General features: G+C 40.8%; 1 protein-coding gene across 3 annotated transcripts in view; it reads left to right on the top strand.

Moving 5' to 3' along the window:
- The window catches only part of pcgf3 (polycomb group ring finger 3), a 65404-nt gene that overhangs the window by 26722 nt on the left and 15443 nt on the right, over positions 1-23239 (top strand). For 2 of the 3 annotated variants that reach the window (XM_028589939.1, XM_028589941.1), the window contains exons 2-6: positions 5193-5302; positions 12645-12765; positions 16923-17019; positions 19706-19761; positions 20105-20212. In XM_028589939.1, coding sequence (XP_028445740.1) covers positions 5288-5302; positions 12645-12765; positions 16923-17019; positions 19706-19761; positions 20105-20212 — 397 coding nt within the window. In that variant the 5' untranslated portion in view covers positions 5193-5287. The remainder of the gene's footprint in view (positions 1-5192; positions 5303-12644; positions 12766-16922; positions 17020-19705; positions 19762-20104; positions 20213-23239) is intronic. The other variant, XM_028589942.1, reaches the window with a different exon arrangement.

Below are 23239 nucleotides of genomic sequence, written 5' to 3'. Positions count from 1 at the left end.
TTTACTGTAACGCAGCCTTTAAAACCAGGAAAAGACACCACTTATGTCATATTACCATATCCAAAATCTAGGACAATATCTAATCTCATATCACGATATCGATATAATATCAATATATTGCCCAGCTCTACTTGTTGTCATAGAACATGATTGATAAAACCAGAGCAACTGGTTTCTGAACGTACCGGTGGTGTGAACTCAGTGGGTTTGTCAGTGGGTTTGTGGGAAGCGGTTGCTGCATAGTCAACAGGTTTCAGTGGGAGGATGCGTGATGATGATCATTGTGAATCACTACGGTTACAGTTAACATTAGCAGCATCAGTTCCCTTCACTTTCATCTGATGTTGGGACTGAATGTCAGAGAGGCTTCTGGAGATCCTAATAGTAACACACAGGACTTCTTGATGTAAGCTGATTTTCTTTTTCTTCTTCTTTTTTTTTAAGAGCTGCGATAATACGTAAGTTCTCAGACGTGAATATTCCCTGGTTTCTAGCCTTCTACTGATACTCTTTGGGTCGTTATGGGTTTAGGACAAAACAAGACTTTAAGATGTCACCTTGGACTTTTTTCACTGCTTTCGGATATTGTATAGACCAGGGTCTTCAACGTTTTTTAAGCCAAGGACCCCTTAACTGAAAGAGAGACGGAGCAGGGACCCCCTACTACATATATTGTATAAAATGAAGTTTCATATTAACCTGGGCCTACAGTAACGTGTAGGGCGGCCTAAAGCCTTTATTCATAATTTTTTTTGCAGAAAATACTAAGCTATTCAAATAGCCTAATAATTGTTGGCATGATTTTATAAATTATGTTGAACATACATGTGGCACATTAAATCCTTAGGATGAACTGTATCTGTGGATGGCCTTAGTGACTACCTATTGGCCAGTTAGCAGTGGGGATTTATGTTTGCTAATAATATGTTGGATTCATGTTAAGACTTTAATTTTTTTTAAAAACTTTAAAAAAATTACAATAATTTGAAAGCTAATGCACACGCATTCATTCTCTCTTGTCGGTCGAGGGGCTTAGGAGACCGTTTTGGGCAGAAATGGGGGAGCGACTGAGAAGTTGTCGATGTTCACATTTTTTGGCTACTGACCTGTGACGATTTCCTGCATGTCTTCCCCCCTAAAAAATGTCGGTATAAATGTCACTGTACTGCTGCCACCAAGAGGAATTTCTTACATTTCTACTTGAATACACGCACAGGCAACAGAAAGCAGATGTGAGCAATGAACATAGGACAGAGGCCCCAATGAGTTTACCAAATAAAGAGTGTAAACTAGCTTCTAGTTGCGGAGCAATTACATCATTTTAGGAACATATTCAAAAGTGGATGTGAAGGACGACATTATTCCTCGCCTAGCTGCTAGAGTGGCACACCGTTATACTCTGCAAATGACTAGCTAGCAGTACTTACCTAGGTACTGCGCATGTGCGACTCCCAACAAAGATGGTATAGAAGTGCGATGCCTCACTCTGTAGCTAAAACGGAGAGCTCAACACACAGGGTGAAAAGAGGAGCTGCAGCAATGTGCAGTACAACAAAAATATGGTGTTTTCTGAAAATTAAACCAGATAAACCTTTTCTGGTACAACCTCTAAATACAATTATGAACATGAAAATGAGCATAATATGAGCACTTTAATGTATTTTACTGGCATTCACACAATTGGTACCCTCAAATGACCCTGAATGCAGCAGCTTCAGTTCTGAAGTGAACTGAACTCAGAGGTGGATTGTGTATTTTTGTGGGGTGTCTCCAACACTAACCCTTACTTTTATGTTATAAATCCTTTTTAGGCACCGACGGAATTGCCTCCTTAGCATCAAGTATCAAAAAATGCCTCGTCATTCAATGCCAATCCCATAGGTGTCATGTTTGGGTGTCCACATGCTCTCGGGTATACAATGGTACACGTTTTAGAGTGTTTTGGTGTTGTCTCACTATAGTCAAAATTAGGGCTGCACAATATATTGTTTTTTGTCGTCCTCGCGATATCAACTGGCGCAGTATACAGTATAACCATATGGCGACAGGCTGCGACATATTGCGAAAGACACTTTCAAATTTTTGTGTACGTTGAAACAAAATAAAAGTAAAAAAATGCCCTTTTAAATGTCATTCTTTTTTTTTATAATAATAATAATAATAAATTGAATTTATATAGCGCTTTTCATGGACTCAAAGTCGCTTTACAGGGCAGGGTAGATTAAAAACATAACAAAACAAGTAGAACAAAACAAAACAAAACAAGTAGAACAAAACAAGATTCAGATGAAAAATGGAGGGGGGGGGGGGGGCTATGGGTAGGCAGAGTTGAAGAGATGGGTCTTGAGGCGGGACTGGAAGATGGTGAGGGACTCAGAGGTGCGGATCTCTTGGGGGAGGGAGTTCCAGAGCCTGGGAGCTGCTCTGGAGAATGCTCTGTCCCCAAAACTGCGGAGTTTGGACTTTTGGATGGAGAGGAGACCGGCTGAGGTGGATCTGAGGGACCGTGAGGGTTGGTAGGGGGAGAGGAGGTCAGTAAGGTATGAGGGGGCCAGATGGTGGAGAGCTTTGTAGGTGAGGACCAGGATTTTGTAGGTGATCCGTTGGGAGATAGGAAGCCAGTGGAGTTGTTTTAGAACTGGAGTGATGTGGTGCCAGGATTTGGAGCGGGTAATGAGGCGGGCGGCTGAGTTCTGGACCAGTTGGAGTCGGTTGATGTTGGTAGAGCTGATGCCGAGGAGAAGTGAGTTGCAGTAGTCCAGTCGGGAGGAGATGAAGGCGTGAATGAGTCTTTCAGCAGCGGGGGGTGTGAGAGAGGGTCTGATTTTGGCGATGTTGCAGAGGTGAAAGAAGGAGGCTTTAATGACTTGACGGATGTCAGTGGTGCCTTTTATATTCAATTCAATCAATGTACAATTTGTTCAATATAAGAATGTTGGAAATTATTTCTTTAAATTTGTTTGAAATTCAACAAGCGATTTTGTTGCGTTTTAGCAGAATACTGAAAGCAGCTGAAAGGCAGAACTGAGTACACAGTTTAATATCTGTTTATTTATTGCAAGTAATATCGGTAGTGTGATATTGAGCAACGTTATTGCATATTTCCCTCCATATCGTGCAGCCCTAGTCAAAATATGCTTTTTTGCTCACTTCATGACTTCATTTAATTTTGTCATTTGGCATCTGCCCTTGGCACATGTTGAGCTTCTCAAGTATAAGTACCTGCTTGATAGCAGATATCCACATCTGTTTTCTAATATATTCCCACACCTGTCTGAGCAAACCAAACAGAAGAAAAAGGAAACACTCCTAAAGTTTGCTCGGTGTGAACATGACCTCAACTCAACCCCAACAAGGCACAAATAAAACATTGCAAACATTACGTCACAGAGGAGTCGCCGGGCGTCATGTAAGGATAACATCAGCGTGAGGCTCATCAGCGCGTGGCGGCTCTCTCTCTCTCTCTGTGTGTGTGTGTGTGTGTGTGTGTGTGTGTGTGTGTTCAGCCCCCCTCACCCTGCCACATTTCATCTCTGTCGACCAACTGGGCTAATTTCATGGTCTGATGAGCAGACAGAGGCAGCCCGGCAAATTTACTGTTGTCACCGGAGACTTAAAAGGCAGCCTTTTTTTGTTATTTTAAACTGTGTATGTATTGTGTGTTTGGAGGAGGATGAAAGAGTGGTGGGTGTTCGCCAGGCATTCCCTTTTCCTATCGTGACTGGAGTGGTCGGACTCCTACAATTTAAGGAATGAATCGCACAAAGTGATGGCAGTGCTGGAGGATCGAAATCTGTTGCCCTCTGTGGAGGATAACCACAACTTTTAGGAACACTGTATAGTATCAAACTAGTGTGTGGCAATACATGAGATCATCTTCTTTTTTTCTTTTCTTTCTTTTTTGTTCTCTCTTGTCAAGCATTCATATGCTGTGGTATTTGGCTCGTCAATCAAACAGTGTGGGTGGTACTGTGAAATATTTATTCCTTGGAGTTTCCATCTCAGTTTGACTCTCTGGTTGCCCAGTAAAAACAAACCAAATTCAGAGGTTGTAATAAAAGAAGTAGTCAGACACAGAGCGCGGGAGTTAAACGAGAAGACTTGACAATAAATATGGAAAATGGATTGGAAACGGGGGGAACGGCAAGCCTGGTTCTGTCCAAAAGTAATAAAGTCCACCTATGAGCACCTCCCAAAGAGCTTAAGTTAACCCACTATATCTCGTACATAACTTTTTGTACAAAAACCGAAGTGGCAAAATGACAACGTGCCATTTTATCTAGGTGTTATGCGACATGGCATTTCTTGACCAGGACCACTAACTTCTTGGAGTCTCAGTTGTTTCCGGGAAACTGCTCCCGGTCAAGAAATAGCCCAGTGCTTAACGCTCCTAAAACAGTGAGCTGTCGTTTATATTTAATGTGTTGATTGGGTGAGTTTTGGGTGTGCTGGCTAGTCCAGTCTTTATGGGTAACTAAGCTAAATGACTGCTGAATGCTTTAAATATAACCATTCCTTCCAGAAAAAGAGTTTTTTTTTTGTGATTGTTGCGGGCAAAAATCCTTGATTATGCCGCATGTTTTCTTAAAAATTGCGATGGAATATGTGGGATATTTATGCAATTTTATGCGATGAAATTGCGGGAACTTGCAAAAACTGTGGTTTGATGAAAAATTCCCCCAATACCCTGCTTTTCGATGATGCAACAGGGTGAAATGGCTGAAGTAAACGCAACATTTTTCAACTTTCTGCTAAGATATATGTGACCGTTTTGCAACGAAAATGCAGGGATTATGAAATCATCCAAGCCCTGCATATTTTGCGTGGAAATTTGCAATTTAAGTGGCAAAAGTGTGGCATATTTGGAAGAAATGCTGCCCCTGCATAAATATGCGGAATTTGGATGATTATGCATTGAAATATGCGATCGCATAATCACGTTTTTCTGGAGGGACTGTATAACAGACAGGCATGAAAGTGGTATGGATATTTCTCTTTTAACTCTGGGCAACAAAGTAAATGAGCGTATTTCCTGAAATGTTGAACTGCTCCTTTAACTGGTTATAGGTAGTATTCTTTCCAAGAATACTATGTTTGGATATTACCATGCCCCAATTTTCAGAATTGTTACATGAACAGTGAGACTTCAGAATGAATCTTTCCAACAGCTTTGCTTTCTCTCTCTGTCACAGGCTCCAATGAGAGGCTCTCCATGATGAGGAGCTAACACTGTCGGCCGCACAACCGCAGGAAGAGACGTGGCTGCTGCACCATCCACAGTCGACGCATGGCGGTATTAGGGGTAAGAACCACACTTCCGTTTCCTTTTGTCTCTTATAAGAAAAACCCTGAGAGGTCCTGTTGTGTTTTCTTAAGTCTCAGAAATGAAAGTTAGATAAGTTGTATGACATTTAATGACCTTGGGTCAATACTGTTTAGTTTCTTGTTGGTGCTTATGGTTGAGCTTTGCTGTTAGTAGAAGTAGTAGTAAAGGCTGTCGTATGCTTCCGAGTCAACTCCACGCCGTAGCTACGCCGCTCCCTTTCCACGAGTTCTGCGTCGGGGTTGCTTTGCATCGCGGTTCCATTCACCGCCATAACGCTAGGGGGTGAGAAGTCTGAGGTTATTTGCGAGGTGTCTGCTAGCCAGTTTATGTTATGTTAACAAGCAAACTTTAGCACAACTGCCCACAAAAGTACTGCTTGCTGGCGAAGTACTAATTTCAAAACGTTACTGACATATAGACACTTTACAAACGGATAACCCCGTCATTGTAACCAAGATATGTCTGAGTTTATTTGCAAAGCTTATGTCCGTGAACTAGCGTGTTGCTATTCCCCAAAGTAGGCTGCTTGAAACACCGACTATCAACACACAGGACGAGTTGACCAATCACAGTCCTTGCGGTCTGCATCGCCTCAACACAAAGTTACACATTTTTGGGGGTGCACGTCGAGCTACGGCGGAGGGTTCGGAGGGGGGTTTACGGCGACACAGAGGGGTCTGCGGGGGTACGCCGTCGATTCGACGCAGAGGCGTAAAACTGCCTTTTAGCTTTAGTAAAGAATTTCCTGTTTATGTGCATCTCAAATGTCAATTCTGTAGCGTACCAACTCAGAAAATAGTGAAAAGTTCCCATTACAATTTCCTGACGCCCAAGGGAGCATCTTCAAATTGCTTCTTTTATAAACCCAATGGAAGACAAACAAAAAAAGCCAATCTTCACAATTGTAAAGCTGGTCTATGGAATATTTGGCATTTCCTCTTGAGAAATTGCTTAAAATGACTCAAGCTGTTTGTTTGTTTCATATGTGCTCATATGAACTCCGGACAATGTCCAGAGAATCGGGTCCGGAGTTGCCCTTTCACACATATATGTTGATCAACTTAATTGAATAATTGACGAATACTGCAACTCTAACTCTGACAAATTGGCTTTATGAAATCATTTAAAAAAGTCATGAGGCAGTTCTTGAAAAGCTGATATTGGAGCCTCTTGTCTGTCTGCAAAGTAGGGGTGTAAGAAGAAATCAATACACTTGAGTATCGCGATATTTTATTTTGCAATTCTGTATCGATTTTCAAAAAGGCAATATCGTTTTTATTTTTTTAAACGTTCAAAAATACTCATGTAAGACAGTGGTTCACGTTTATGTTGTGATTAAACCCCCTACCGCTACATGGCTATGCTGAAACGCACCACTAGTGTCCTTGGCTAACAGTGCCTAGCAGTGCCTGACTTTTTGCTAGAATCTAACAACGTAGCTATGGCTGAACTTTGGCTTACTTTAGCATGTACAAATTTGCTCCCTAAGAACCTGTGAACCACAATCCCAAACTGGCAGTTTGATTTTCTGTTTACTGAATTGTTTACCTAAAGTAATCTTCTTTGACTCATGTCTTTGTTTAAATATTAGTTTTTCTAAAATTATACTTTAAAAAAATCCCAATATATCGTCTTACGCACAGTATTGAAATATATTGCAATATATTGAATCGTGACCCATGACATATCTTATCGCCAAATTCTTGACAATACACAGCCCTACTGCAAAGACACCGATTATACCCTCTCTGTTTGTCTAGTGTATTTTATGTTCTTCACCTCTAGAGTTGAGACACTTTCCTTGTTTTAGCAGTCAGCGAAGAATTCAGAACAGGCTGGAGCCTCTAAATGATGGATGTCAGCTGTCTCTGTGTCTAACTCACCAGCCAAACCAGCCATTATCTGAGTGGAAGCTGCTGGGTGTAATTCCACATCTGATTATTTTGTTCTGTTGTAGTCTGTTAGTTAGTCAGCCCGTCACACACTCAGGCCAGTGAGCTGGTCCATTAGTTACCGTGTTTTTTTCTCCACAAGAAACCTTGAAAAACATATAGCAGCAGTTGTACATTCAGTGTGTGAGTTGTTATCCTATTGTTAAAGAATGCTGGTTGGGGAGCTGCTGCAGCTGGCGAATGTGCTGAAAACAAACCGTTGGTTGATTTGACGGATGGTGGAGACAGAAGCAGTCCGCTTTAGAGTAGGTAGGGTAGACAAAAACATCAGATAAGATCAATGTATGATATCTTTAATGTAAATATGACTCAGAGAGAGCTTCAGGAGTCAGTCCACGAGTGGAGCCAGACAGCCGAGCACTCTCCTCAGGGCAAACTGATACCACAGGGCTGTCGACTTTCATCAAAAGAAAACTTCTTTTTAAAAACCCACAGCTCAGACATTCTCTTTGAATTTCTTGTTATTTTTAAAGTTAGCGCTGATGAAGACACTCTGTAGGATCTACCTAATTAAAACCTCTGTCAGTTAGCCTGTTGATAGCAATTTGGTTTGGATTATAAGAGTCATGATAAACTAATATTTACCACATCTATTGACTTTTTAGGGCATTTCTACTGTTTGTTAATTTATTTCCTTCAGTGACCTGAGATTAATTGGGATAAAATATGATATGAAGTTATTTCAAAATCGATTGGGCGATACACTTTATATCGGTGTATCTAGCTTGTAACAAATACAAACATAATAAATGAAATGATTTGATATGACATCACAAATGATGATTTTTCTTTTTTATAAAGTCATTCTTTTTTTTTAAGTTTAAGAGCAACTCCATCAGTTAAAGTTACACATTATGTCTATTTTTTATTGTTATCGCTAATATGTTGGCTGACAGCTAAGTGGTTGAAAAGTGTGTATTGTTACACTGTTTCTGGGAGATAAAGCAGCAAGCCCCAATAACTAACTTCAACTAATAAAGATGAAGACAATTTTACTGTTGCTTTAGCTTTGATTGATCTTCAGTTCTTTTTTGAAAATATTGCAAATTGACATACAGAGAAGGGTATGTTTTTCCAAGTGTTTTGGATTGTATGTAGCCTGAGAGGCACAACCCAGGCTACACTTTTGCCCTTGAAGCTGTGAGCACACGGTTACAATTGTATGCAAAACTAGATAGTTGCATGTATCTGTATTTTTATCAACTCAAAGTTCGTCTGGATTACAGAACTTACTTAGCAGAGGACACGGTTGACAGAGGACACGGTTGACAAATTTAAAAGCAAGTCACTCAAACTGCAACTGTAAAACTTCAAAATTGGGGAGAGAAAACTGGAATTTTGATAAGCGAGGGGACATTATCCCACCTGATCCCAGTTGAAATAACTGGTGTTGAGTTTGAAAACATGAGAGGGAACTGGGGTCGCTTTTTGGCAGCCACTTCTGGGCACTAATTAGTAAAACAAAATCACATTGGTAGTAATTGAAATAAGGACACACAGAAACCGTATCTGCTGTTGATGGATGTTTTCTGAGCTAGTAGACCGTTTAAGCGTGATTTATGCTTCCACACAGAGCTTTCACCGCAGCCTACGTAAGTGGCCTAAAGTTTATACTTGTGCGTTGGTGTGTGTGTCGATCTCTTTAAGAGAATAGCAAGGCTGGCGTTTGTGTGTGTGTGTGTGTGTGTGTGTGTGGTAGAGCTAATGAGACGGGGATAAGCTTTGGAGCAAGTACCAACTCTAAAGGCATGGTGGGATAAATAAAGTGTCTCCCCCTGTGCTTTCTGACCACGGTGGGAAATCTGTTGCAGGAGAAGTTAACTCTCTCCTTGATTTAATGTTGTTTATGGAGAAGGAGAACCAGGAAATGAGTAGGGGGAAATGCAACCCTAACGAGCCACGGCCGATGAATGTAAATGTAACTGTAGCACTTTCATTTTTTTTTTTAAAAGCATGAATCACCAACTGAGCTCCCTGTCAGCCCTGCTTGTCTGACTGTGATTACGCAGCTACATGTTGAACTGAAGAGTCTGTGTGGTGCAGCTGATCTTGGCTCACTTGGTCTTCACTGTGGTTTAAAAGTAGCAAAAAGCTAAGCAATAAATGACTCTATTACCTCCCTAATGATAAGTACTGCCACACAATAGGACGTTGTGGAGATAATTTATGTCTTAGTGAAATGGAATAGTGGACCCATACCCGAAAGTGTGTCTCTGATTATAGTAAAAGCACCACAGAGTTTATAATAGCATCATCAAACAGGCCACCAGTGCTGCAATAGACTCTTATGAGTTTTCTTCAAAAAGACACACGACCAGGAGGTGAAAACAGACGGGATACAGTGACTGTGGTCGGCAGGAAAGCAGAGATAATAGCTAACGAGTTCCTTGGGTACAATAAGACGAAGCATAGAAAACATTGAAGCACAGCAAGCTGACCTAAAATGCTGTAGTAATATCCAACATAATGTTCCTTGTTGTGATTATGGCTGTGTTTTACTTGCAGTGGCTTATTCACTCGGAGGCATTATTCTAGGTATTTGTGTTAATACTTTTGTGTGTTTGATTAACCTCAATGTAATTGGGGATTTATATAAATTTCCTTTTTGGGAAAACGATTCTGTCCCCAATGTGCATGGATTCCCTGTTTTGTTTATATCTACCAAAATGTGATAACAATGATTGGTCGAAAAGAGATGGGACTCACTTATCAGTGAGTGACTGACTCACTTAAATGTTAAACGTAACACGTAGCAGTAGCAGCGCAAAGCCCGATGTAAGTGTCTTTGCTAGTTTAAGACCGATGCAGTTGTCAATTTCCCGTCCTGCGCCCACATCGTTGAAATAGCAAATGCACCTGCGACCATGGTCTAAAGTCAGTAACGCAACATTTCATTGTTATTTTAACAGTGAATTAGTCCTTCCAAAAAAAAATGCAGTTTTTTTGTGATTGTTGCGAGCAAAAATCCTTGATTATGTGGCACATTTTCTTAAAAAATGCAATGGAATATGCGGGATATTTATGCAATTTTATGCAATGAAATTGCGGGAACTTGCAAAAATTGCGGGAACTTGCAAAAATTGCGGGAACTTGCAAAAATAGCGGGAACTTGCAAAAACTGCGGTTTGCGGTTCACGCGGTGCGCTTAGATCGTTAAAATAGGGCCCTATGTGTGCTTTCTCGCTTCTTATACAGTACAAAAGAAGAACATACCCTTAATGATGTCCCTGGTTATTGAGGCTAAATTAGGTTCAGATTTAAAACCATCACGGATTGGAGATTTCTTTTATATCCCTTCTTCCCACATGCTGCAATCTGCTGTCTTTGGCATTCTGTGTTTTCAAAAATGCTTACAACTTCTTTTATTTGAGCATCTGTGATGTTATGCAATGTACAATTTAGCCATTAAGCTATACTTGTAGAGCAGCATACAATGAGCAGGAAGTAGCACACTGTCGCCCACAGGCTAGTAGGACAGATTAGCGGCCGCAGAGATAGAACCTAAAACCTCTGCGGGAAGGGATCACCGTGGTACCCACAGAGCAGTCTGCCACCCAGTTTAATATCAGATTGGGCCTGTGACCCTTAAAGGTCCCATGGCATGAAGCCATGCATTCACTTTGAGGTTTTTTAACATTAATATGAGTTCCCCCAGCCTGCCTATGGTCCCCCAGTGGCTAGAAACCGAGCCCTGGCTCAGATGGGCCGATCTGGAATCTTCCCTTTATGACGTCATAAGGGGAAAGGTTACCTCCCCTTTCTCTGCTGTACCCGCCCAGAGAATGTGGCCCACCCATGAGAGAGAGACATCATGGCTTGCAAACGAGCGAAGCATGGCAGTTGGTTAAGGCAACACCCCCACCCTCCACCTTGCCTTCCCCTTCTCTCCTCCTCAACAGCATTTAAAGCTACAGACACAGAAATGGCACATACTAAAGCCCGGGACACACGGGGCTGATTATCGGCTGTGGGTCTGGCGAGGTCAGTGACTCAAATCTGTTTGGTGTGTCCCGTGCCGTCGTCCGTCTGGGGGGCTGTCAACATTCATTTTGGCCGACCTGACATGTTCAGTCGGCGGCAGGGCAGTCGGGATCATCCACTGGCTTTTTTACAGAGGGTCGGCCGTCTGGTTGGTGTGTAACCACTTTTAGGAAAGCTCATTGTGGGACTGGCTCTAGTGGCTGTAATTCTGCACCAAGGCTGAATTTCGGGAAAGAGACTTCAGATACAGTATTAGGGGACCACTAAGGTCTATATAAAAGAGACTTCCGATACAGTATTAGGGGACCACTAAGGTCTATATAAAAGAGACTTCAGATACAGTATTAGGGGACCACTAAGGTCTATATAAAAGAGACTTCAGATACAGTATTAGGGACCACTAAGGTCTATATAAAAGAGACTTCCCGTACAGTATTAGGGGACCACTAAGGTCTATATAAAAGAGACTTCCGATACAGTATTAGGGGACCACTAAGGTCTATATAAAAGAGACTTCAGATCCAGTATTAGGGGACCACTAAGTTCTATATAAAAGAGACTTCAGATACAGTATTAGGGGACCACTAAGGTCTATATAAAAGAGACTTCAGATACAGTATTAGGGGACCACTAAGGTCTATATAAAAGAGACTTCAGATACAGTATTAGGGGACCACTAAGGTCTATTTAAAAGAGACTTCAGATACAGTATTAGGGGACCACTAAGGTCTATATAAAAGAGACTTCAGATACAGTATTAGGGGACCACTAAGGTCTATATAAAAGAGACTTCAGATACAGTATTAGGGGACCACTAAGGTCTATATAAAAGAGACTTCAGATGCAGTATTAGGGGACCACTAAGGTCTATATAAAAGCATCCAAAGAGCGGCATGTCATGGAACTTTAAGGGTTTTCCTCCTAAAACGATGTCACAAAAGACCCAGTAAAAGCGGTCTATGAATTCTTTGTTTATGTGTATGTATTGTTTTTAGATATTTTTCTCTCCCCTAAAATAAGCAGTTTCCCTGTAAAATAAGTACATTCAGTCTTAGATGTTTTTGTAGTTCAGTTCAAACAAAATTATTTATTGATTATAATTACTCAGACTAGAGGGTTTCTGTGTCTTAATGTGTAAATGGTTTTGATGTTGTAGTTTTTCACTGAAATGTGAAGGAAAATGTTTGGAACAGCACACAATCTGTTAACAATAAAACGGATGCCCTAATGTGCCCATAATGATTCAATGTTAACTGAAAATTATAACCAATAATGCTTTTCAGTGTCTGCACTGTTGCATTCTGTCAGCGGCAGATGTTGTTCAGTCAGTTCGTGCTAGTTTACATTAAGCGTCAATCCCCTAATGTTGTTTTTCTCTTCTTCAGCAGAACCCCGACATGCTGACGAGGAAGATAAAGCTGTGTCATATCAACGCCCACATCACATGTCGTCTGTGTGATGGCTACCTGATCGACGCCACCACTGTCACCGAGTGCTTACACACCTGTAGGTCCCTCCTCACACACTTCCTGTCTGTCTTTGTGGTTTCAAATAGTTTTCCGATTTTCACTTCTGCTGCTCTTCTTGTGGTGGTGTTTCTGTTTTTCTGTCTTGTCGTCAGCTCTTTTTGTCTCACCAGTTTCGCTTTTTATTTCTCTTGTTAATTTGACACACTGGTTGTGTTTGTCTCCAAGGGTTTTTCTGGGCTCTGAAGGTGTTACCTTCAGGATTTGTCCCCTATGGGAAGAAATCTGGAGGCAGAGTAATGCCTCTGTGATCCATGCAGCTCTGTCTGTAGCTGAATTTTGACTTATAGCGCTGCTGCTTTCAATCCATATTCTCTGTGGCGCTATGAAGCTATGAAGTGCCTCTTCTCTCTTTGGTTGATTGGTTGGCAATCTCACCCATAAAACAAAAACCCTCTCATGGTTTATATATAAATATCATTTTAAAATATTGGAACCCGGTGCCTTAAACCTGAAGTTAAAACACACACGCACACACACACAGAAAAAGAGATTCACTGCACATTTATTAGCCCTCTTAGGAAGGTAAGAGATGCCATCTCTCATTCACACAGTGGTACATCATTAGCAGGGGTATTTTCAATAAAGTAGGATAATACTGTCTGTTTGTATCTTCAGTTACAGCCTTTATCACTCTACATAAAACCTATCAAGCCTAAAATTGGCTTTTATGAAACATTTTAGAGTTAAATAAAATGCACCTTGGAAGAAATGCAAGTCACACATTACTTCAAAGTGTCCTCCTTGTGTTTTCTAACGGGGTGGATTTAATAAAATCTGTTAATTGTTGCACAAACATCCTCAATAGTGTACAGTCTACAGAGTCTATTTATACATTGTTTTTTAATCATGCAAAACCCTCTTTCTCAGTCAAGTTTATCGCTTCTTTTTTGTACATTTTCCACAAACGAATGCAACATTCTTCAAAAGTAAGGAGAAATTCATATAAAACGCTCACTGTGCCTCAGTTGGAGCAGTTCAAAAATTAAATTGGCAAGGCCTTATAAAGACCACATTAGCTTTTTTCCCTCTTTTTTGGAGTTTAATCAAATTGGAATATGAACATAATTAACAATTAAGTGTTTTAATGTGTTTAGAAAGTTGAATCAGCAGCCAATTTGATTGTCCATTGTGATTAGTGAGCAACTATTTGAAGCCTGTTCAACTGTTGGTCTCATTCAAAGTCGTTTTGTGTATTTGTGTCCATTCATCTTCAAATATGATCCAGTAAGTAAACGTTGTTTGTGTTGCACTTTTCAAATCCGAAGAGCGAGAAAAGAAGGGGAAATAAACCAGACAGACACGACGCACTCGAAACCACAACATTTGAAGTTTTAACACCAAGAAAAAGCCAAAACAAATGATGTTTAATATATTTAAAAAAAAATGAGCCCCAGGTTTTTGCTTCAGACTTGGAGGCTGTTCTGACAAAGAAACATGCTTTGAAAAAGGCATTAGTGTAGGTGTGATGCGATAAATGCATGGATAACCTTTTCTTTCTTTTCTCTGTGTGTAGGGTTGAAGGAAGGGCTTGATTTTCTTTTTCTTTTCTCATAATTTTAGTTAAAAAACACAGAACTGAACCAGTGATTTCACCTGGAGCTCACAATTTAGATAAGGATCCAACATGACAAGTTTTTTTTTTTTTTTTTTTTTTTTTTTTTTTTTTTGCATTTACACAATTAAGTTTGAGTAAACGTCCATAACCGTATCTGGACCAAAACACTGTTAGGTGTAGGAAATGCATTATAAATAGAGCTGTAGGCCGTCTGAGGGCTTTTTGGCACTTTCCATTACTCTTGCGAAACACGTTTTAGGGCAGCGCTTCCTTTTTAAGATTTCTCACGCATCCAGCCAGATACTTCCTGTACAACCAGCAAGGCCTCATGTATTTTTCAGCCATAGTGTGTCTCATTTGTTATGCAGCAGCACAAGCTTCCTAGTGCCCCAACAGATTAACCCCCCTGCATGATATGCTGGCTTGTGTTCTACAGCCTGCAAAAGTGAAAAGGATGTAGTCTGGCCTTTTTGTAAGACCTAGGGAGGCCGCTGAGTTATTAACAAGGTCTCAGCCTGATTACCCCATCTGCAACCTCCGGTGCCCTGCTCACATGAGATCTGAGCCAAGGTGATGTTTTGAGGTTCTTGTTGTGAAATAATACTACTGCAGAAATAATGAAGGGGGTCTGTGGATTTCGACCAGAGTAATCTAATCAAAACTGGAGTGTGAACCAATCAGTCGCTCTCTGTGTTGAAACCCATTGCAGTAAAACCCTGTTGTTTATTTCAAGTGAGAAAAACCTTGCAGATCAATCCCTATTCACACCCCACTGTGAGTGTTAAGTTGACAAACTGCATATTTTTAGATACATAAAACCAAACAACAGCAAACCTTCCCCCCGCTGTTTGCAGCATAAAGTAATTACAATTAGCTTTAAACAAGATACCGAACTAAACACCTGAAAGGGTAACAAAAGCGTGCAGTGGTATGTAAGAACAACTTGCATTTCGATGTGTGAGATGAACCCAGACAGTGTAGTACATTGTCTGCCCACTAGAGTGCGCTCTTTCACCACAGATGGGAGCTGTTCTGCTCACTGTAAGCGTCGGAGTGTAAACGAGATGCTTTGATTCTCCCGCTTACTCTGAAAAGAAAAGAAAAAAAAGGGCCTCCGCCATCAGGGACTCGAGACAAAGAGATCCACATCCCGTCACCATTGCAGCTGTTTAGACACGCACTCCAAAAAAAACTGAGACTGCGAAAAATAAAATGTCAGGTGGAGATGGATTGGATGGAGGCGTGTGTGCAGTGCTGGTTCACAAAATATGTCTGGTCTTATGCACATGAAGGTTTCCGTAGGTGAAGGTCAAGTATGTTCAAACATACATTTTAATATTAGATTATTCATCATCTGTGTGGGGATCTTTTTCTGCAGGATTGCCACGTTAACTCTCTAATTGCTTTTGTTTCTTTCACAGTCTAGTCGATTTATCAGTTAGTTGATCGACAGAAAATGAATTGATTAAGAAAAATAAAGAATCCCACACATTGCCTCCCTGGTTCCAGCCTCTCAAAAGTGAAGATTTGACACTTTTCTCTGTTTTTACATCATTTTAAATTGAAACATGTCACTGTGAGCTCTGGAAAATTGTGATGGGCATTTTATAGACTAAATAAGTTATTGATAGGAAAAAACGACTGACATATTTATCGATAAGTAATAGCTGGCTGTAGTTGTGTAGTGATGTGTCTGTATACAGTGAATGCATATTAGCCATATTATTGAATGCAATATGAAACGAGGAGCGTGGCACCTGATTCAGAAAATTGTAAACATTGACTAAAGGGAAAAAACAAAATTTACAGTTTAATAATTCAGCTGATGCTTTTATTATTTCTGGTGCAGCTGGAGAATAAGATTCAACTTTTAAACCATAAACATAACAAGCAGAGCTCCACCAATACTGTTTTTCTTTTTAGGCTGGTACTGATATTTGTGATCTGATATTCATTTTTTAAAAATAAAAAAAATAATTAAACACTGTGACCAACATATGATGTATGTACAGTGTAAAATAAACTTGGTGGAAGAACTCTGTTTGGGGACACACTTTCTAAATGACCTCAAATATATGTTTGGCACTTCTGTACTGACATTTTCCTCTTGCGTATCAGCCGACATATTTGGCGAGATGATATATGTCTTTTAACAACAGCCAGCCACAGTCGGGCTGTAATTATGAGCCATCGTTGTTAAAGGTTGCTTGCTTTGCAGCTGAAAGTGAGACCATTTAAAAAGGCTGAATATGTGTTTGTCATTCCTCAAATCCAAGAGTGATTGTGATCAGAGTACCTAGCAGATAATCAGGATTATGGTTTCAGCCACAGGCACACAAAAGTGAAACATTTGTCATTTGAAAAAATACTAAATACACAGTTACATTGTCAATGGATTTATTTTTACATCTGTGTGTGTGTGTGTGTGTGTGTGTGTGTGTGTGTGTGTGTGTGTGTGTGTGTGTGTGTGTGTGTGTGTGTGTGTGTGTGTGTGTGTGTGTGTGTGTGTGTGTGTGTGTGTGTGTGTGTGTGTGTGTGTGTGTGTGTGTGTGTGTGTGTGTGTGTGTGTTTCTCTCCAGTCTGTAGAAGCTGCCTAGTGAAGTATCTGGAGGAAAACAACACATGCCCCACATGTAGGATTGTTATTCATCAGAGCCACCCACTGCAGTACATCGGGTGAGTGAGGAAGCCGGCGCAGACCCTACACACACACACACACACACACACGTTTTGTCAGTGCTCCATCAGTGTGCAAGGAGCTGCTCGCTGCCTCTGGGGGCATCAGCAGTACACAGCCAGTGAACAATAAACTACCAAGGAACAAAGTGCTGGTGGTCCTTTTTTGTTTATTTGCACTCATCAGCTGGGGGTAATCTGTATTTTTGTGTATGTGTATAGGCATAGATACATGAACATAAGGAGGTTCAATTAATAAATGAATGCAACTAGTGCAATACAAAATATATGTAGTTATTCATTAAATATGTGAGTACAATAAAGTACTATGAAATCTTGGTGGATTGTCTCATGGATTGCTGTGGGTCTGCAGCTTTAATTAACGTGATTTTACTGACCCGTAGATATATCGTCTTTTTCTTTTCTTATTCCACACATTCTTCTTCCATGTCAAAGCCTGGTGCCTACATTGCCCACAATGCAACTCGACAGCTGATAGTTTGGCTTGGAGATTTGGTTTGGAGACTTTAAACGATTTCATGAAATTATTTTCTCTTAAGGTTGAAATGAAATATATATTTATAATATTTTTGAAGTCACGTTTGTGTTCTTATTATTTTTGGGAAGTTCCCTCTGCCAGACTAAATCCTCCTCTCTGAGGGATGTTGTTGTCCGTGCCCCCTCTGAGCGCTCATGCATTAATGTCTGATTAATGCGACACAAACTTAATATGTACCAGCAATTCAGTCATTACCGTCTAAACGGCGCTGTCTGCAGACTCATTGTTTAGCAGGGATTGCTCCATTTCAAACACATTAGCTTTTTGCACAGCTGTTTTTCTTTTTTTTTTTTTTTTTTTTGCCTCATTGTTTTCAGGAAATTGGACTTGATGGGAAACATCACAAGTGATTTGAAGGCAAAACGTCCATCAGATGACAGATAAAACCCATCTGCTCATCAAGATGATTAATCAAAGTTGATGTTTGAGATTAAACTCAAAATCACCCTCAAGACGCCTCCTCACAGAGAATCTGCTCAGCAGAACTAATCCAGCCTCTTGTACTGTCAAGTGTGGCTTTCCATGATGGCTTTAATTCATTTTAATTCACATGCATACAACAACAAAACCACCGCAAAATCATACATAGCATTATTCTGTTCGCCTGCAATTTGAAACAGCCTGGCTTTAGTTCTGGGAAGGGAATTGGTGTCTTTAAGTAAATATTTAACTCTTTTTAATTTGTTATACAAGTTAAGGTCACAGCTAAATGACCAGTAATTTTAACGAACATAAACCTTAAAGGACCTGCACACCCATAGTAAACGGGTGATTTTACTTATTTTGGTATTTTCTGGATACTGTTAACAATAAATTGCCATTACTACACTTTATATATATTTTTTATTAATTGACATTAGTTTGTAAAAATCCGTCTTCACGTTGATATTAAAGAGGTTTTTTTTGTATGTGCAAATTCTTGTCAAAAAAGCCAAATTATATTGACCATGATTTCATGTATAAAAGAAACAAAAGGGTGAAACATCCAAGGGAGGGGGGGTGAATACTTTTTATAGGCATTGTACAGTATATGATACCTATATACATATTTGAGCAACATGCTAGACAGTGATCTCCACCACCATGATCAAAACTCCAAATAAGGAAAAAATCTTTTAGAAGAATTAATGTTTGTCCCTCCAGCAGAGTTCCACAGACCTTTAAAGATGTCTCTAAATTTTACACACTTTCCCATTCAGTTGAATAAAAAGTGTATCCAAACCTTTTTGACTGGTACTGTATCTGTGTCAGATTTGTATCTCAGTGACAAGTGTTCGAACCTCCAAACTTGGCTGTGAGAATATACTACCAGCTCTGTCCAGCGGCGGTCATTGTTCTGCTGCTTTGTGGAGCGAGCTTCAGCACCGGGGGCAGCTAATATTGGCCCCAGATACGATGACTCACACGCCACTTTTATTTTTTTTCTAGAGTTTTTACTCCACAACAAACTCAACATGTCGTGCCCGTTAGCTGGCTGCGACGGCTGCTTGTCAAAACGCACCAGCCTAGCGGTGGCAGAGCGGAGCCCACACTGTGCACCTGTGTCACCTGCACTGAGGAACAGGGAAAGGCTATTTAACACTCTGACTGACAGAGCATATGCTGCACACTGGCCTCTGTGAGCAGGTGCCATTTAAATTGTTCAGTCTTAACACATTTGACATCTCTCCGTAAATGTCAGTTTGAGATGTTCTGCTTTCGATCACACAGGATGTTCACAGTTACTGGTGCACAGCGTTGTACTGTAGGCCTTTTGTGGCACGTTAGAACAAAGCTCTGTCTGTTTACAGCCTTTCATCACAGGTTGGACATGTCTGGTTCCACCAGTTCAACCAAAAAGTGATTATTCCTCATCATACTGTATGTCTGCATATAGAGGCCTGAATAGGTGAACTTATTTACAAGAAAAAAGTCAAAAATTATATTGTGTGTATGTATTTTGTAATGTATTTTCTGCTTTCCTAATCTGTTATTCATCTCATGGCCCCTTGGTGGGGTCTGGACCCTCAGAATGAAGTACCAAGAGTATAACATCACTAATATTTCAGATGTGTGGTTTATATCTTTTGGGTGTGAGTATTTCTCCTAAACTAATAAGGTAACTAATCAATTTCTTGTTCTTTTCAGCCATGACAGAACAATGCAAGACATTGTCTACAAGTTGGTACCGGGACTTCAAGAGGGTAAGTGTCGTGTATCGCCTGTCTTTAGGGATGCGACCCACGAGACATCCAACCTGTAACTAGTGTTCACAAATTGGCTTGGCGTCGCTATAAAACAAACACATTTTAATTAAATATTCTTGCTGTCATTGCTGGGCTTGGACGACCCAATGAAGCAGGTTACAGCACACACACACACACACACACACACACACACACACACACACACACACACACACACACACACACACACACACACACACACACACACACACACACTAGACCCCCCTCCAGTGACCGCAAGGATGTTTAGTAAAACACTGTCCTCTATAATTGTCCTCTCTTTCTGCCCCCTCTTACACAGCGGAGATAAAGAAGCAGCGGGAGTTCTATCAGAAATTGGGGATGGAGGTGCCTGGAGACATTAAAGGAGAGCTTTGCAACATGAAGACTCATCTAGATCAACGCAATGGTACGGTGTCTCCCCCCCGCACACCTTCCTTCGTCTGCTTTCACAAACACTCAGAGGATTCAGAGATTTTGTCTCGGCTTTATCTTGTTAACACGCACGTAGTTTTAGTGAGGGGAGCCCCTGTGTGAATCCATGAACTGCCCATGGTGGCTTTAGTAGCTTGATTTAATTGTTTTCACCCGCCAACATGACTTTAAGGCACTATGTAACAGACATGGGAGCCACAGCATGCCCAAAGGTGTTGTTTACCTTTTATTATGTGATATTAGTTATGTGTTGACGGTCCTCCAGATATCAGTGGGAGTCAACTTGGCTGAGGTGATCGAACAAACAAACCAACAAAAAAAGAAGAAAGAACTTCAAGTGGTGGAAGATTTACAAAATAATTAGCATTTACCTGAGATAAACACAATTTAATAAACAAACACATAGTAGGACACATTTATGTGTGCTGAACTATACACCTATGTTAGTTTTTGGTTTATATCTAATGCAAAAGGACTAAGGGGTAGACAGCGGACCTCGACCCGATGGTCGGCCGTCTGGTTGGTGTGTAACCACTTTAAGGTCTATATAAAAGAGACTTCAGATACAGTATTAGTGGACCACTAAGGTCTATATAAAAGAGACTTCAGATACAGTATTAGGGGACCACTAAGGCCTATATAAAAGAGACTTCAGATACAGTATTAGTGGACCACTAAGGTCTATATAAAAGAGACTTCAGATACAGTATTAGTGGACCACTAAGGTCTATATAAAAGAGACTTCAGATACAGTATTAGGGGACCACTAAGGCCTATATAAAAGAGACTTCAGATACAGTATTAGGGGACCACTAAGGTCTATATAAAAGCATCCAAAGAGCACCATGTCATGGGACCTTTTAATAGGGGTAGGGCTACATTGAGGTACCGTGCTGTTTTTTTGTTTTCTATAGGATGGCACAGCAAGGTAAAGAAAGCTGGTATCTGAAAGTCCAAGCAGGATGGGAGGCCAGAGGCATGTTTTCATGGCTCGGCACAGCTCGGCATGATTTAAAGTGGGCCAAACTGTGCCTGTAGAAAAATGGCTCATTTTTACATTTTGGACACTGTAAAATGTGCAGTCACAAATCTGCTAAAATTTGTTTCAAGGAAAAGTTGTCACATCCGCAGCTTGAGTGTCTTGCTATATAAGAAAAGAAGCCCCCAACACGTAATGAGTCACATTAGAAGCGAGACCACAAGTAACAGCGGGAGCCATTAAGCGGTAGAAATGAATGCAGTTTAGCCAATCAGAGTCCCTGGCCCGCTTGTTGTGCATGACGGCTTTTCTGTATCAGCTCGCTTCCCAGGGCTGGCATAAATGTGTGGCCAGAGGGCTGTCATGCCGGCAGGCATAATCGCTCCCTTAATCCTCCTCTCTGATTTTAGTAATTAAGGCTCAAATGAAAAGTTGAACTGCTCTCTGGCTTCCCGTACCCCGTCGTTTGAAGTCAGTTTTAGCTATGATAGATGCAGACACACACAACACACACACAAACAAACACATACATGTTTGTACACAAACACATTTTAAGGATCATTTGCACATACGGCAACAGAAATAGAAACCAAAAACACTGATTGCATTTCACCACCATTTCCGTTCAGTGTGCTAAAACAAACATTTGACGTGTCTAGCCTTGGGTAGTGACATAAATACATTTTTTTTACTTTTTACACACAAGAACAATGGTGCCACCCACTCAGACACCACTGGATTTCTTTGGTTTCATCATGGTAGATGGACCAAAGTAGCGGCAGTAGATTAAAGACACTGTCCCGACTGAATAATTTGACCCAAGTCTGAACACGCTCTAAGAGATTAAGATCGAAAACACTCAGGAAAAATGTCCGTAAAGTGTTGCATGGTTCTTGAAAGAGCCCTCATTTTTACCTTATGGCTGAATAAATGCTCCATAAAACCTTCAAAGACATGGATTCCTGTATTGAAGTATAGGTTCATCCAAAGGCCAAAGACATCATTTTAATTACTTCATGCAGGCCATAGTGATAGTTTGTATACCACGCCTACATGGGGTTTAAAGTAAGTTTTTGCAGTAAACACATAGCCAGACTCTGGCTTGTTTACTTCGCATTTTACTCTCCAGTCTTAGAAAATGGATGCTCCTCATTAGCTCTTATTTAAGAAAGGCAAACTAAAGTGGTAAAGCAGAGATCACACTACACTAACTACAGTGGGCACTCTGTTAATGTTGCCCCTGCCAGCCGGGCTGAACTGCGTTACATCTGATTAAAGTCTCATTTAACCAGAATCCCTCAGAAACAGAAACTTTCTCCTGGGCCCTCTCTAACCAGCGCAGTTAACTAAATCTGCTTCTGGCACATTGATAACCACGCAAGACAGAGCAGCACTTGTAATTCCCCAGAGCTGAATTCAGGACCAGAAATGTTAATGCTGTTTACGTTAAGTCCAATACATTTATCAGTGTTAGACTCCGGTGCAGAGAAACGTCAACATTTTTTTTTTTTTTTTTTTTTAAGAACAGAAAACAAACAACCTTACTTTAAGCTTAGTAAGAATGCATTCTCAACAGGCAACAAGGGAAAACCAACCTTTTCAGAGGCACCGTTAAGGCCTAGGCTGCGTTCAGACAGGGAAACAGCCATCCAGCGATTTGCTGCAGGGTTGTGCGTCGGGCGAAGTGTCAATATTTGTGTGCAACATGTTGTGTTCTTTAACCCCCCTAATGCAGCACAAGTAGACTTTATATTCCACAACTACTGTCTGTCACGTTTCCGACCGCATTTGAAGGCACCTTCACGGAAAAAGACAGTAACACTTTACTTGAAGGTATCTACATAAGAGTGACACGACGCTGTCATGACACATGAACCCTAACCATAACCCTAACGATTGATGGTGTTTTAAGCCCCCAACGTCTTCTTCCAGGCAGCACTGTGACCGTTGACGTCAAGGCACCTAACCTTAACCATAACCATTGCCTAATCCTAGTGCCTTCCAGGCAGCGATGCCTGGAAG

Source organism: Perca flavescens, chromosome 10 (genome assembly GCF_004354835.1).
Source record: "Perca flavescens isolate YP-PL-M2 chromosome 10, PFLA_1.0, whole genome shotgun sequence".
In the NCBI taxonomy this organism is placed as follows: Eukaryota; Metazoa; Chordata; class Actinopteri; order Perciformes; family Percidae; genus Perca; species Perca flavescens.
Note: the sequence above shows the minus strand (reverse complement) of the source record. Positions and strands in the feature narration are given on the sequence as shown.